Source organism: Gobius niger (assembly GCF_951799975.1).
Source record: "Gobius niger genome assembly, chromosome: 11".
NCBI lineage: Eukaryota > Metazoa > Chordata > Actinopteri > Gobiiformes > Gobiidae > Gobius > Gobius niger.
The window spans coordinates 32,485,479-32,500,708 of NC_136862.1; the positions used below are offsets into that span (position 1 = coordinate 32,485,479).

The 15,230-nt window shown below is 46.6% G+C and overlaps 1 protein-coding gene across 1 annotated transcript in view; it reads left to right on the forward strand.

The window, feature by feature from the left end:
• The first annotated feature begins 1,242 nt into the window (after positions 1-1,242).
• The window catches only part of LOC306970374 (solute carrier family 22 member 4-like), a 29,242-nt gene continuing 15,254 nt past the window's right edge, over positions 1,243-15,230 (forward strand). The window contains exons 1-5 of the mRNA XM_079566336.1: positions 1,243-1,797; positions 9,035-9,138; positions 9,229-9,383; positions 13,046-13,217; positions 14,130-14,256. Of these exons, the coding sequence (XP_079422462.1) occupies positions 1,396-1,797; positions 9,035-9,138; positions 9,229-9,383; positions 13,046-13,217; positions 14,130-14,256 (960 nt within the window). The 5' untranslated portion in view covers positions 1,243-1,395. The remainder of the gene's footprint in view (positions 1,798-9,034; positions 9,139-9,228; positions 9,384-13,045; positions 13,218-14,129; positions 14,257-15,230) is intronic.

Genomic DNA, 15,230 nt, shown 5'->3' on the forward strand with positions numbered 1-15,230 from the left:
CCTAAGGTAGACAGGGTTACTCACCGTCCACTCGCTTGCTTCAATATTCTGAAGCTGCAAAACGGCAAGCGATAAAAGTGAACCGTTACTAGCATGACATATATATGGACACACATGAAATCAACTAAAAGCCCTGTCCGAACGGTCAAACAATTAGCAAGCGCTTTCATTAGGAAGACACAGTTTAAACAATAACTTTAGCCTATTTAAATCCTATCAAATAAATAACAGGCACAGGCAGGAGTAGCACTATCCCGTTTGCCCTATCTCTCTTTTCATTTGTTGAAAAGTACATTAACCCCTTAAAGCAGTACTAAGTAACGTGTTTACCTTAATAAATCCTCCCCGTAGTCCCTGTGGGGGTAATACAAGTGTTTATGGGATGATTGGAGGGTCTTTCATCTCCCCCTGGTGTCTCTGGACAGAAAGCCATGTTTGCAACTTGACTGCCACCGGGCCGGAGCCACCAATACACACTAATGGAATCACGAAGAAGAAGCTAACATGCTAACGGGCAAAGCTAGCTGCGGGCTAACGTCCCTTTAAACAGTATTTACAGCCAAGTTTGTATAATTGGATGCACAGTAACCCTCTCTTCCTTCGCCTTTCCTGTCAGCGTAGTATTTACTCTCCAAGACAATTAATAAGTTAAAAAATCGTAACTTGCTACGACACCTGCAGTTATGGCCTCTAGGGGGAAGAGTTACTTAGTACTGCTAACATTTTGGACTATACTGATGCGGCGAAACAAAAACATGCTCCTAATGACCAGCTCTACACAGAAAATTCTGTTTGCGTAAGAAAAGAATGAATTTGGATGAGAAATTAACCTGTGATAAATCTCAAATTCCACTGCCTCCCGTCACATCGCCATGACGACGAGCTGGAGACGCACCCACTCCCAATAAAGTTTACAGTCACATCATAGGAGGGGTGAGCCTCATAAATGTACAAACACACATTTATGAGGTATTTTTCAAGGATGAAAATATCTGTCATAAAATAAAGGCTTGTATTATAATTTTATTTAGCCTATTGGGGGAAATTCTAGACACTGTGGCTTTAAAAAGTAAATCATTTCATCAATTCAGACGAGAGTTCTTGCTTTAGCACAACCCTTTAGAGATTGTAACGGTTTTTCCTTAGCCTGAGTCTGGCCACAGGGGTGGAGGCGTGGTCTGCGCGTAAACTTCTCCTTTGATTGAACCCTGTTTCTGCTTCTATCCAAAGTGCAAACAGCTTTGAAGCAGCTCTAATCCTCAGTGCGTTGTTCGTATTCCCCAGAGACAAGTGTGGGGGATTACCAGCAAAAACCGCTGCTTTAACTTTGTCCCCAAGTTGCGCTGCGCTCCCCTCGGCTCCGTGCGTAAAGCGTGCGCCTTTGAGGACCTCACCATGTCGGACATCGACTACGACAAATCCACCGCGTTCCTCGGAGAGTCGCAGCCGTACCAGTGGCGCTTGTTCATTCTCCTCTCCCTGGCCATAGTTCCGGTTGGCTTTACCGGGCTCTCCGTGGTGTTCTTCGCGGACACGCCGGCGCACCGCTGCCGCATCCCAGTCGAGGCGAACCTGAGCGCGGCGTGGAGGAACAACAGTATCCCGCTGGAGAGGGACCAGGAGAGCGGGGCCGTGGCGCCAAGCCGGTGCGCCCGCTACAATCTGGAGGCGCTGCGGGGCTTTTCGGAGACGGGGCTGGAGCCGGGAGACGTGAACATGTCGAGCGTGGGGAAGGAGCGGTGTTCGGACGGATGGGAGTATGATGACAGCGTGTATGTGTCTACGATAGTGACGGAGGTGAGTGCACCGCGCACAGGGAAGGGGATGCGCACGTTCTCTGTTGAGAAACATGGCTATTTTGTATCCACAGACAACAAAACATAAAAAAATAAAAACCTTTTAACATAATTTGTATAGACCAGCCATTCCCAAAGTCCGGGACATCGCGGCCCCTGATCTTATATTTTGAGCATGGTACATTATTTAGAATCCGTATTTTTAAATACTCATTTTAGGAAGGAAGGTGAAGTTACACTTTCATTTGAAAGTATTTAGAGTACAGTTACTTTCCGAAAAGCAAAGGAACTCCCAGTACTCAATCATTAGACATTAGTTTTATTGCTTAACTTAAGAAAGAACTTTTATTGTGGACTTGTTTTTCCAAAATGACAGAAATGAAAAGATTTAAAATTAGCCTATGCCACAGTGTATTTGCCGAGAGAGATTGTGAGTTCCTAATTATTGGTTAATACATTTATAACAAGCGTTCCAACAAGTGTGGTCTATATTTTTGTAATTACACCAGATTTATATAAATATAGGCTAATGCAAATCGACATGAAAACATTTGACAGTGTGTAAGTATGTGTGGAAGCTCCTGTGGGGCCAGCCAGGACCACACTTTGGGAACCACTGGACCATAGACTAATAAGGATGCACATTGGAAAGCAGGACAGGTCAGTGCAAAAAGACACACGGCACATCAGGTCGGCTACATCCTGAACATCGCGCGTCTCACTTACAGAAGTTATTATATGAAAAGTTGCATGGTTCACACAGAGCAGTATGAGGCTCTGAGCGGGACAGGGGCCTAGAGGGACAGGGTCCACACCTTAGTGAAGTGTGGTGGTGTTTGGTGATGCTCTGCAGCGGCACAGGCTTGTTTCCTTTGCACCAGAGCGGCACCGTTCTGACAAAGACTTCTTTAACTTGAGTAAACTGCATCGATGGCCTCGTGGACTCAGTGAGTGCCACGAGACAAACTGTTAAAGACAATTCTCTTATCGCTAATTCATGAGAGTCTGATGCACTGGATTCTTTGTTTAATTTCGTAGTGAACACTGCAAATGTGAACTCACAGTCCATTCACTTGGAATAATAAATTATTGTTCTTCACATAGCTAGTGTAGTATCTAACACACACATAAATTATATGTATACAATTGCAAATGAAGGCAATATGTAAAATAAAATATTGACATTGATCCCTCCCTAATAATTATTTCCATAACAATCTGTTGATATTATGCAGGTTGCTTGTTTCTGCTCTAAATTATATCATTTTTATAAATCAAATGTGGGTTAGGGTTAGGGTTAGGGTTTTTTTTGGTTTATTTTTTCAATTTCAAATATTATTTGACTTGGTTTTACATAAAATGCGAGTCATCTTTAGATGCGTGTGGTCTTAAATATTGTAATTCTAGGTCTTAAAAAAAGTGTTAATAAGGTCTTACATTTCTCATTGCAAACTGTGGTGGAAAAAAGAACTCCTCAAGAGAAGCCCTGCTGAGTTTTATGAAATAAAGGTACATTTTTATTAGATAAGATAAGCCTTTATTGATCTCACAATAGACAATACACAATTGACTTGTTATCAGCTCTCAGAAACACCCAGGGAGTGAAAGAAAGACAGGAAATGTGCAAACAATTAAATAGTAAAGAGAGGCATCTTATATACAATACCAAAGAACTTTAAGGGGGCAAAAAGTATAAACAGTAAAAATCTATAAATGTATATAAACGGACTGTAATAAAATGTCAGTTTTAGCAGTGCAGGTTTACAGTCATAGTGCAAGTGGTTGACGAAGTGAAGTAGATACATACATTATTGCATATATTTTTGCAAAGGGGTTATTGCACATGTTACTTTACTGAAAGTACAGGGAAAATAACAGGAGAGTAACATGCAGCCAGCCTCTGGAAAGCCATCCCCAAAAAAATGGCTGATGTGCCTGCTCCACACATGACCAACAGGAGTCATTCAAAACACAGAATCTTATTCACTATGTTTACATGTGAAGTCAAATCCGACTAGGCTAAAGATTCGACTTCAATCCGTTTTTCCCCAAAGCCAGTCTTGTTCCAGTCACATGTCCTTTGGCAGCAGCAGGGGAGTGGAGAAGGGGGCAAGGGGGGCTATGCACACCATATCACCTTTGGCTGCTATGTTGTTTTTAGTGAAGAGCTGGAAACGGGGCACAGGTGAAACACATCCGGGCGGGGCAGGCAGTTAGTGAGGGAAGTAAAGCAAAATCACAAGAACACATGTCAAAATAAAACACAGGACTAGACCAAAGACAAAACATACAGAAACAGGTGAACAAAAGACAAATCTTGACATAAAACACTAGTAAAGAGACCGATTAGCATTTGGCGGCTAACGGCTAGCGGCTAACGTTATAAGACTCTATGCAACGATAGGCTACAGCTCTTTGTGGAAGAGAATTGTCTAATAAACAAGCACAGCTTAAAAGGCCGCTGGTGTTTTCTGACGATATGTTGGCATTTTGTCAGCTTCACCTCGTCGCTAGCAGCTAGCCATATCCGCTTTCTCCGCTGTCTCCTCCGTCTCCTCCATCTCGTCTCCTTTTCTTATCCACCGGAATACGTCCCGCTTCTTCGTTTCGCCGACTTTTATCTCCATTTGACAGAACTATAGTAAGTTGAAGCTTCGTAGTAGCAGTAAGCTAGCGCTGCGATGTTGTGACGTTGTTGACACCGTTGACCAATCAGGACACACACGTTTTCCCACGCTCACAAACACAGGCAGATCTTTGCGGATCTGGGGTCAGTTCTTGAAGGAGAAATGAGGCGGTAGATGTTATTAAACATCAGCTGTTTAGAATCATGTAGTGTCTTCGCTCTTACGATTCTCAGTCGTTAAGTGTGAACCCCCAAAGGTTCTAGAATCGCACTGAATCCAGTCATGTAGTGTGGACCCCCCATTCTATATACAATCGTTTAAGACTAGGAAAATCTTGTAGTGTGTGCTGACCTTAAAGGGGGCGTATTATGCAAAATTGACTTTTTCAAGCTTTACATCATGTTATTCTGTCATTCCCTCATTAAAAACATGCCTGAAGTGTTGCCTTGGCACATTCACGTATTTTTGAGTAATCTGTAAAAACTCTGACGGCGGCCATTTTAGGGATAGGTTTGCCTGAGTCCTCCTAGGAACGCCCCCACCTCCTGGAGACGCCTCCGAGCTTTCGTCACCAGCCGAGTAACCAACCACTGCTCCTCAGCAGAACCCCCTCCCCACTGATGCCACAGACAGCGTGTGGAGGGGGCGTGTCTAAAGGCTCATCCATCCATCCATCCATTTTCTTCCGCTTTATCCGGGGCCGGGTCGCGGGGGCAGCAGTCTCAGCAGAGATGCCCAAACTTCCCGATCCACACACACCTCCTCCAGCTGTTCTGGGGGGACCCCGAGGCGACACCAGGCCAGCTCGGAGACATAGTCCCACCACCGTGTCCTGGGTCTTCCACGAGGCCTTGTCCCACTAGGACATGCCTGGAACACCTCCCGCGGGAGGCGACCAGGAGGCATCCGGAACAGATGCCCGAGCCACCTCAGCTGGCTCCTTTCGACGTGAAGGAGCAGCGACTCTACTCCGAGCTCCTCCCGGGTAGCTGAGCTCCTCACCCGATCTCGGAGGGTGCGCCCAGCCACCCTGCGAAGGAAACTCATTTCGGCCGCTTGTATTCGCGATCTTGTCCTTTCGGTCATTACCCAAATCTCATGACCATAGGTGAGGGTGGGAACGTAGATCGATCGGTAAATCGAGAGCTTTGCCCTCCGACTCAGCTCCCTCTTCACCACGACAGACCGATACAGCGACCGCATCACTGCTGACGCCGCACCGATCCGTCTGTCAATCTCACGCTCCATCCGTCCCTCACTCGTGAACAAGATCCCGAGATACTTGAACTCCTCCACTTGAGGCAAGGACTCCCCACCGACCTGAAGAGGGGAAGCCACCTTTTTCCGGTGGAGAACCATGGCCTCGGATTTGGAGGTGCTGATTCTCATCCCGGCCGCTACACACTCGGCTGCAAACCGCCCCAGTGCGTGCTGAAGGTCCTGGTTCGTTGAAGCCATCAGAACAACATCGTCCGCAAACAGCAGAGATGAGACTCTGAGGCTCCCAAACCGGACACCCTCCGGCCCCTGGCTGCGCCTAGAAATTCTGTCCATAAAAGTAATGAACAGAACCGGTGACAAAGGGCAGCCCTGGCGGAGACCAACACGCACCGGGAACAGGTCTGACTTACTGCCGGCTATGCGAACCAAGCTCCTGCTGCGGTCATACAGGGAACGGACAGCCCTTAACAGAGGGCCCCGGACCCCATACTCCCGGAGCACCCCCCACAGGGCACCACGAGGGACACGGTCGAACGCCTTCTCCAGGTCCACAAAACACATGTGGACTGGTTGGGCGAACTCCCATGAACCCTCAAGCACCCGACGGAGGGTATAGAGTTGGTCCAGTGTGCCACGACCAGGACGAAAACCGCATTGTTCCTCCTGGATCCGAGGTTCAACTATCGGCCGGATCCTCCTCTCCAGCACCCTGGAGTAGACCTTACCGGGGAGGCTAAGGAGGGTGATTCCTCTGTAATTGGAACACACCCTCCGATCCCCCTTCTTAAAGAGAGGGACCACCACCCCGGTCTGCCAATCCAGGGGCACTGTCCCCGACCGCCACGCGATGTTGCAGAGACGTGTCAGCCAAGACAGTCCTACAACATCCAGAGACTTAAGGTACTCAGGGCGAATCTCATCCACCCCCGGAGCCTTGCCACCGAGGAGCTTTCTCACCACCTCGGTGACTTCAGCCCCGGTGATGGGCGAGCCCACCTCCGAGCCCCCAGCCTCTGCTTCCTCATTGGAAGACGTGACGACGGGATTGAGGAGGTCCTCGAAGTACTCCTTCCACCGCCCGACGACATCCCCAGTCGAGGTCAGCAGCCCCCCACCCGCACTGTAAACAGTGTTGGTGAAGCACTGCTTCCCCCTCCTGAGGCGCCGGATGGTTTGCCAGAATCTCTTCGAGGCCGACCGATAGTCTTCCTCCATGGCCTCCCCGAACTCCTCCCAGACACGAGTTTTTGCCTCTGCGACCGCCCGAGCTGCAGCACGCTTGGCCTGCCGGTACCTCTCAGCTGCCTCAGGAGTCCCACAAGCCAACAAGGCCAGGTAGGACTCCTTCTTCAGCTTGACGGCATCCCTTACTTCCGGGCGCCACCACCGGGTTCGGGGATTGCCGCCGCGACAGGCACCAGAGACCTTACGGCCACAACTACGAGCAGCCGCATCGACAATGGAGGAGGAGAACAGAGTCCACTCTGACTCCATGTCCCCCGCCTCCCCCGGAATCTGGGTGAAGCTCTTCCGGAGGTGGGAGTTGAAGACCCCACTGACAGAGGGATCCGCCAGACGTTCCCAGCAGACCCTCACAACACGCTTGGGCCTGCCAGGTCTGACCGGCTTCCTCCCCTGCCAGCGGATCCAGCTCACCACCAGGTGGTGATCGGTTGACAGCTCAGCCCCTCTCTTCACCCGAGTGTCCGAGACACGCGGCCGGAGATCAGATGACACAACTACAAAGTCGATCATCGACCTCCTGCCTAGGGTGTCCTGGTGCCACGTGCACTTATGGACACCCTTGTGCTCGAACATGGTGTTCGTTATGGACAAACCATGACTAGCACAGAAGTCCAATAACAGAACACCACTCGGGTTCAGATCGGGGAGGCCGTTCCTCCCAATCACTCCCTCCCAGGTCTCACTGTCGTTACCCACGTGGGCGTTGAAGTCCCCCAGCAGAACAGTGGAGTCCCCAGTCGGAGCACTATCTAGTACCCCTCCCAGGGACTCCAAGAAGGCCGGGTACTCTGCACCGATGTTGGGCCCGTAGGCCGAGACAACGGTGAGAGACCTGTCCCCGACCCGAAGGCGTAGGGACGCGACCCTCTCGTCCACCGGGGTGAACTCCAACACGTGACGGCTGAGCTGGGGGGATATGAGCAAACCCACCCCAGCCCGCCGCCTCTCCCCGCGGGCAACTCCAGAAAAATGGAGAGTCCAGCCTCTCTCCAGGAGTTGGGATCCGGAACCCAAGCTGTGTGTGGAGGTGAGCCCGACTATATCTAGCCGGTATCTCTCAACCTCCCGCACAAGCTCAGGCTCCTTCCCCCCCAGCGAGGTGACGTTCCATGTCCCGAACGCCAGAAGCTGCGCATGTGGACCAGGTCGTCGAGGCACCCGGCCTCGACTGCCACCCAGTCCTCTCTGCACCCGACCCCTACGGATCCCTCTGCGGGTGGTGAGTCCACAGGAGGGCGGGCCCACGCCGTCTCTTCGGGCTGTACCCGGCCGGGCCCCGTGGGCAAAGGCCCGGCCACAAGGCGCTCGAGTCCGAGCCCCAACCCCAGGCCTGGCTCCAGGGTGGGGCCCCGGCTGCGCCATGCCGGGCGGCGTCACGGTCCTTGTTCTTTCATTGTCCATAGGAGTCTTGTGAGCTGCTCTTCGTCTGACCCGTCTCCTCGGACCTGTTTGCCATGGGAGACCCTACCAGGGGCATAAAGGGGCCCCAGACAACATAGCTCCTCGGGTCATTCGGGTACTCAAACAACCCCACCACGTTAAGGTGGCAGCTCATGGGGGTTGTCTAAAGGCTCAGAGGTTCTTAAAGAGACAGAGGCCTATTTCAAGACATTCACTACAGCCATTTTGAGAAAGCAATTTTATACAAGGCAGTTATTCTAATTTACTGCATTTACAGACCAACAGAAGGTTTGCTCATCATTGTAGTGTGATATAGACTGGTGCTATGTGATTGAAAAAAGCAGAATACCCCCTCTTTAAGCGGTTACATGCAGCTCTAATCTGACTGCAATCGGCCCAGGCCGGTCGACGATCGGCTCCAGGGTAAAGTCGGATCGGATTTAAAAATGGACTGTAAGACATAAACATCAAAATTATCATTTTAAGTTGAATAACAGAAATAAATGAACTTTTTCATGATATTCTAATTATATGACGAGCACCTGTACTTTGCTTGTGTACAAGTCTTTTCATGGTTTAGCACCAAAGTACAGGTTGCACCATAAAAATCACATAGACACTGAGCCTTCATGGACCTAGTTTAATGGGCTTTTTCTTCCCATATGGTCAGGAATGGTGAAGCCAGATCCTACTATGGCGAGGTAAGAATGTCAGTTTCAAACACATTTTTCTGGTTTGTTGCAGTGGAACTTGGTGTGTGAAGACGGCTGGAAGACGCCCCTGACGTCTTCCATTAATTTCGGTGGAGTCCTCGCAGGATCCTTCATTTCGGGACAACTGTCTGATCGGTAATGGACAAACTATGTTGCTTCCTTTCTTTAAAAGCAATATCCATGAGAATGAATTGCGTTTCAAACTTGATTTGTGTTTTGGTTCAGGTTTGGGAGGAAAATTGTGTTGTTTGCTGCCATGACGATTCATACGGCCTTCTACATACTCCAGATCTTCGCTCCATCGTGGCCCATGTTCGCTGCTCTACACTTTGTGGTCGGGATGAGCAGAGTCTCCACGTACATCTCTGCCTTTGTGCTGGGTATTCAATTCATTTTTAAAGTTCACCTAAAGCGAACAGTGATGTGTCAAACCAATTGCAAAGTGAAACAGTGTCCACTTTACAAGCCGATATGGCGTCTCCACAGTCAAACAGTGGAAGATTGGAAGTGTTTAGGATGCGAAGGAGGGACCGTTTCTGTACAAATAATTTGCCTCTAACATGGCAATGTGACGTTAAAAGGATTAAGAGCCAAATTCCCAAGCATTCAGTAACTTGCTGAATTCAAATGTGAAAGTGCATGGATGGATCTCATGATACTGAGGCCCTGTCCAAATGTCCACACTATTCCTTATGTCGTGGACCAAATGGCCTACTCGCTGTCCTGGTGTCCGAATGCCCAGATTATGAGAGTCGGAGAAGATCAACTGACAGCTGTTGTGCATCGTTGAATGAATTCATATTTTTTATTAAAGTGTCATGCACTTCATCCACATGGGCTGGGCACAAAAATCAAAAATCTGGATACAAGGCTTTCAATCTCATTGTCCATGCTTTCTCCTCATGTCTCACCAAGCCAAAAATGTCATTTCTAAATAACCAACTCAACATATCGCCTTCTGCCAACCAAAATAGATCAGGATTATTACATTCAACTTTTTCAAACAAAGCAGTTCTTAAATCATTAGACGAGTGGTTCTCAACCTGGGGGTCGGGACCCCCATGGGGGTCGCGAGACAAATTTGGGGGGTCGCCAGATCATTTAGATAAAATATACATATTTTCAGTAGCAAATAATCTAATGTTTTATTGTAGCATGTGTTTGCTATTGTACCAGAGTGCCATTATTTCTTTATAGCTTAATGAATTTTATTTCAGCTTCTTTGTTTTTTAAAGAATTATGTAGGCTAATGTTCCTATTTCTCATGGTGTTACCCGGGCGGGGGGTCACGAACCCCTTTACCTGTTATAATGGGGGTCGCGGCTCCAAAAGGTTGAGAACCACTGCATTAGACAATGGACAATAGAACATAAAGTGGAATCCATCCTCCACCAAACATTACAGAGTCTGTTCTCTTCAGAAACCCCCCCCGTAATGACCCCCCTCACCTCGAGAGGCAGCACTCCTGCTCTGAGCTGAGCACACAAAGACTGCTGTCCTCTTTAAATTACATTTAACATAAATCTCTGTTGAAAAAACATTCTTTAATCTGAATGTAAGTTCTCAGTTTGGGTTTGCTTAGCGATTCAATTATCCACGGCTCCTTGTAATGATCAAATAGCATCTGCCTGTGGTTTGCTATTTTACACTGTAAATTATTACAAAACAATGATTGTGACTTTATTGTTGTAAATATTTGAAGGACCTTCTGAGACCAAGGACATTTATGAGATTTGTCCCAAATAAAGACTTTCCTAGTGAGTCTTTCCACAGGTAATTGAACAAGACGGTTCCAAAGTCTTAACGTTTCGACCCATTGTTTCACCACACAGGGTGCCCAGCCCAGGTCTCCCTCTATGGCTGCCTCAGGCTGAACTTATGGATGCCAAGGAAATACCTCATAGCTTTGCTTTGGACAGAGTTCTCTCTCTCTCGCTCTCTGCAGCCTCCTGAAAACCCCATAGTCCTGCTTAGAGCAACACAGGAGCTACCATTGAGTCATACAGCTGAGTGAATATAGTGAAACTCAAATCAGGACATTATTTCATCTTATTGAACCCAGAGCCCTCCCTGCAGAATCTGTGTGTACTCTTCTACCATAAAAAAAAATCAGATTCTCATGAAAACAAAACCAAGATACTTATAAGTTGCAGAGTACATCAGCAATGTTTGACCAAAATAAAGTTGATACTCACTTTGACAAACATAAGGCCCTCTAAAGAACTATTTGAGTCTTATCACAATTAATATCAGGTCTCTATTTAGTACACCAATCATCCATCCATCCATCCATCCATCCATCCATCCATCCATCCATCCATCCATCCATCCATCCATCCATCCATCCATCCATCCATTTTCTTCCGCTTTATCCGGGGCCAGGTCAGTCTCAGCAGAGATGCCCAAACTTCCCGGTCCACACACACCTCCTCCAGCTGTTCTGGGGGGACCCCGAGGCGACACCAGGCCAGCTCGGAGACATAGTCCCACCAGCGTGTCCTGGGTCTTCCACGAGGCCTTGTCCCAATCATTCAAGATATCTAAATTAATTTCATTCTCTGCAGCCAAAACAATATTGTCAGCGCACAACAAAATGCTGAGATTCAAATGATCAATATCTATTCCCAGGTTAGCTCCTTGTTTCACACCAAACCAGCCTGTCCTCGAATCATTCACCTGCACACAGACTGCTGGTTGCTTATGCAGAGCTTTCATGGATTTATAGAGATCGCCACCAATACCATACTTAAGGAGCTTATATTCCAAAAGGTCTCTGTTCATCCAATCAAAAGCTTTTTGCCTTCCTGCATTCGTGCTTGAACAGAAGACAGTACATATGTGTGATCTATGCATGCTCTGCCTTTCCTGAATCCATTCTGCTCATCCAGGATTTCATTAATTTCTATAAATTCACAAAGCCGGTTATTCAGAATAGCAGAACACCTTGTAAACTGTGCTTAACAAACTTCTATAATTGAGAGGAACTTTAGGGTCAGCTTGTGAGGACTTGCGAATAGGCTTTGAAATAGACCTATACCATCCTGATGGAATAATACCACTCTGAAAGCAATGTTTAAACAACCTGGACAGATGGTTTCAACAACTTAGGACTTCTAAGAACCTCATTAGACAATCCATCCACTCCCACAGCTTTATGTGGTTTAATCTTTTCAATGACTTTCTTCACCTCCTCCACAGTAATATCTCCTTTTCTGTTAGAGACTGGTCACCAAACTGGTATTACAAGCAAACCGGTTTCTGTCATCTGTTTCCCACCCGTTTAATTGGAATTGTCTTTTTTCTTTTTGGTCCATGCTTATTGATTTCTCTCCAGAACTGTTGTGAACGATTGCTTTGCAGGCGTTCCAACTGAAGGGCTTTCCCTCTCGTTTAACTCTATTCTTCTTAACAATTCAAAAAGTGTTTCTCAGGCAAACGAAGACTCAACCACAGAGACTGTAATTCATCATTCCAATATGGCTGCTTGATTTTGGGTTTCCTCTGATTACCTCTTCCGTGCATTTTTATATCTGATCTACATTTAGTCATTTCCTTCTCCAATAGTGTACAGAAACTAGCAGGAGTTCAAATGATCCTGTGTTTTCTCACTGCTTTCTAATTGCAGAACTGTGCAACAGGCCTCAGAGTCAAGTCAATTTCTATGTAGCTTTCGTAACGGTCTTTTATTCTGCAAAACAAAACTGGTCCAGTTACCCGGGTGTGTTTGCTCGGTCTGAAAACGCAGATAAAGCACAGAGTGATCAGGAAGTCTAGTTAATAAATAAACAACTTAAACACAAACTACGGTGAAAAGTTGCCAACGTCAGCTGCTTCTTTTGCTTGGCCTGTTCGTGATCGATCGCTTCTCCCTTCTCTTGCAAAGAAAGGAAATAGTCCAAGCCGTGTGAAATCCATGTTGAATAAAGCTTCTGGAATAAGACATCACTTGAAATGGCTGTTTTTTTTAGGCATGCAGATCGCTCTCCCCTTCCTGTCGGCAGATCACGCAACACAAGGTGACCCGTGTTGGTTTTGTGCCCAGGTATGGAGATCTTGAGTCCTCACATGCGCACGGCCTTCTCCTCGCTTGGGGTGTGCCTGTTCTTCGCAGCCGGGTACATGCTGATGCCGCTGGTGGCGTTCCTCTTCAGGGACTGGAAGAGCCTGCTCCTCGGCCTGAGCCTGCCCTGCTGCGCCCTGCTCCCGCTCTGGTGGTAGGTAGGTGGACTGAACCTCCATCTTTGTGGCCTTAGGATGCAATAGATCAACCAAACATGTGCCCAGACGTATGTGTAACCGGGTGGAGGCAATGCTCATTGTTTGAATGTATTCATTTAGCTGGTCAACATGTCAGAATAAACACACTCGCAGACTGAAACCACAGAGACAAATAACATTTAGTTTATTATAATTGTTAAAGCTGGTTTTGAGTTACCAGCTGAGGTGGCTCGGGCATCTGTTCCGGATGCCTCCTGGTCGCCTCCCGCGGGAGGTGTTCCAGGCATGTCCTATTGGGACAAGGCCTTGGGAAGACCCAGGACACGGTGGTGGGACTATGTCTCCGAGCTGGCCTGGTGTCGCCTCGGGGTCCCCCCAGGACAGCTGGAGGAGGTGTGTGTGGATCGGGAAGTTTGGGCATCTCTGCTGAGACTGCTGCCCCCGCGACCCGGCCCCGGATGAAGCGGAAGAAACTGGATGGATGGTTTTGAGCTTGTTTCAGAGCCTCCGAACAGTAGCAGCATATCGCAATTCGGAACACCTAATAAATATTAGACTACTACTAGTAAATACTACTAGCAAAATTCATTCTGTATGTAATATACATATTATACACAGTTGGAACTGGGAACCTTATGTTTACATACACTTTATCCAAACAAACATTTTTAACAAGAATTACAAAAATGGGATAAAAATTTGACAAAAAAATTACAAAAAAATTACAAAAAAATGAAAATAAAATGTGACGAAAAATGACAACAAAAATGACAAACAAGTTACAAAAATATATATATATATTTATATATATAAAAATATATATATATATATAAATATAGTATATATTTAAAAATATATATATATGTATATATGTATTTATGTATATACTAAATGGTATTTTATTGCAGTTACATCCCAGAGTCTCCTCGCTGGTTACTCTCCCAAGGGCGAATAGAAGAGGCTGAGCTCATAATAAGAAACGCAGCGAAAATGAACAAGAAGCAGGCTCCAGAAATCATCTTCAAATTCCTACAGGTGAGTCTTAGTCCATCAATCCAAAAACAATGCACTCATGACGGATGGTGTGATGATGGTCAGATAGTTGAAAAGATAACTTCTGATCCCAAAACACTCAAGACAGTGACCTGTCCCGCACACACTGACCTGGGCTCATTCACTCACCTCTCTCTCTCTCTCTCTCTCTCTCTCTCTCTCTCTCTCCCATTTTGTGCTTTTTTCACCCTCAAAAAATGAAATACAGTCGGACGTTTTTTTTTTCTTTTTCTAGAGGCGTTGGTTTTGTATCATCTGGATAAAGAATCTGGCACATGAACGACACTTTAAACCTGTTTATTTGACTTGAAACCATCTCGAGCGACAGTTGTGTTGACTTTCTATAGGAGTCTATATAACACGTGCCTCACCAGCTGCAAACCTCACCACATGTCACTGACTCTACAGCCCTTTCACTGCTGTACAATTATTTCACAACCACCACATACACTGGCCACAGAATGTTAGCTTTATTGGCCACAACTTTAAAGAAGGTCCTTAAAGTGCAATGAGAACAACTGATTAACTATTGACAACTAAAATAATCAGTAGTCCCAGCCGTACAGTAGGTTGCGTTCACATGACGTCAGGACATTCTGAACAGGATGTAGTTTGATGGGCAGTTACAAATTCTACGTCGGTAACTTGGTTTGTGGTTAATATTTCTGTGATTCCTGGCGCAGAGTTCAGCGTCTTCTCTGTATTACTATGGTTGACTTATTATTTCATAAAGGTGTCAAAAAGTGTTGTCAGAACATTGGTGTGATATAATCATTTGAAAGGACTTCCGGCCAAAAGATGAATATGGCAGGATTTGAGACCTAAACCTCATAATTAACCTCTTAACTCCCGCCTGAACTGAGAGGATCTTTTTCCTCACGTCATCAGATTTTTTTTTTTCCTTCATTTTTTTGTTGGGTGTTCAACTCATTTTTGTAACTTGTTTGTCATTTTTG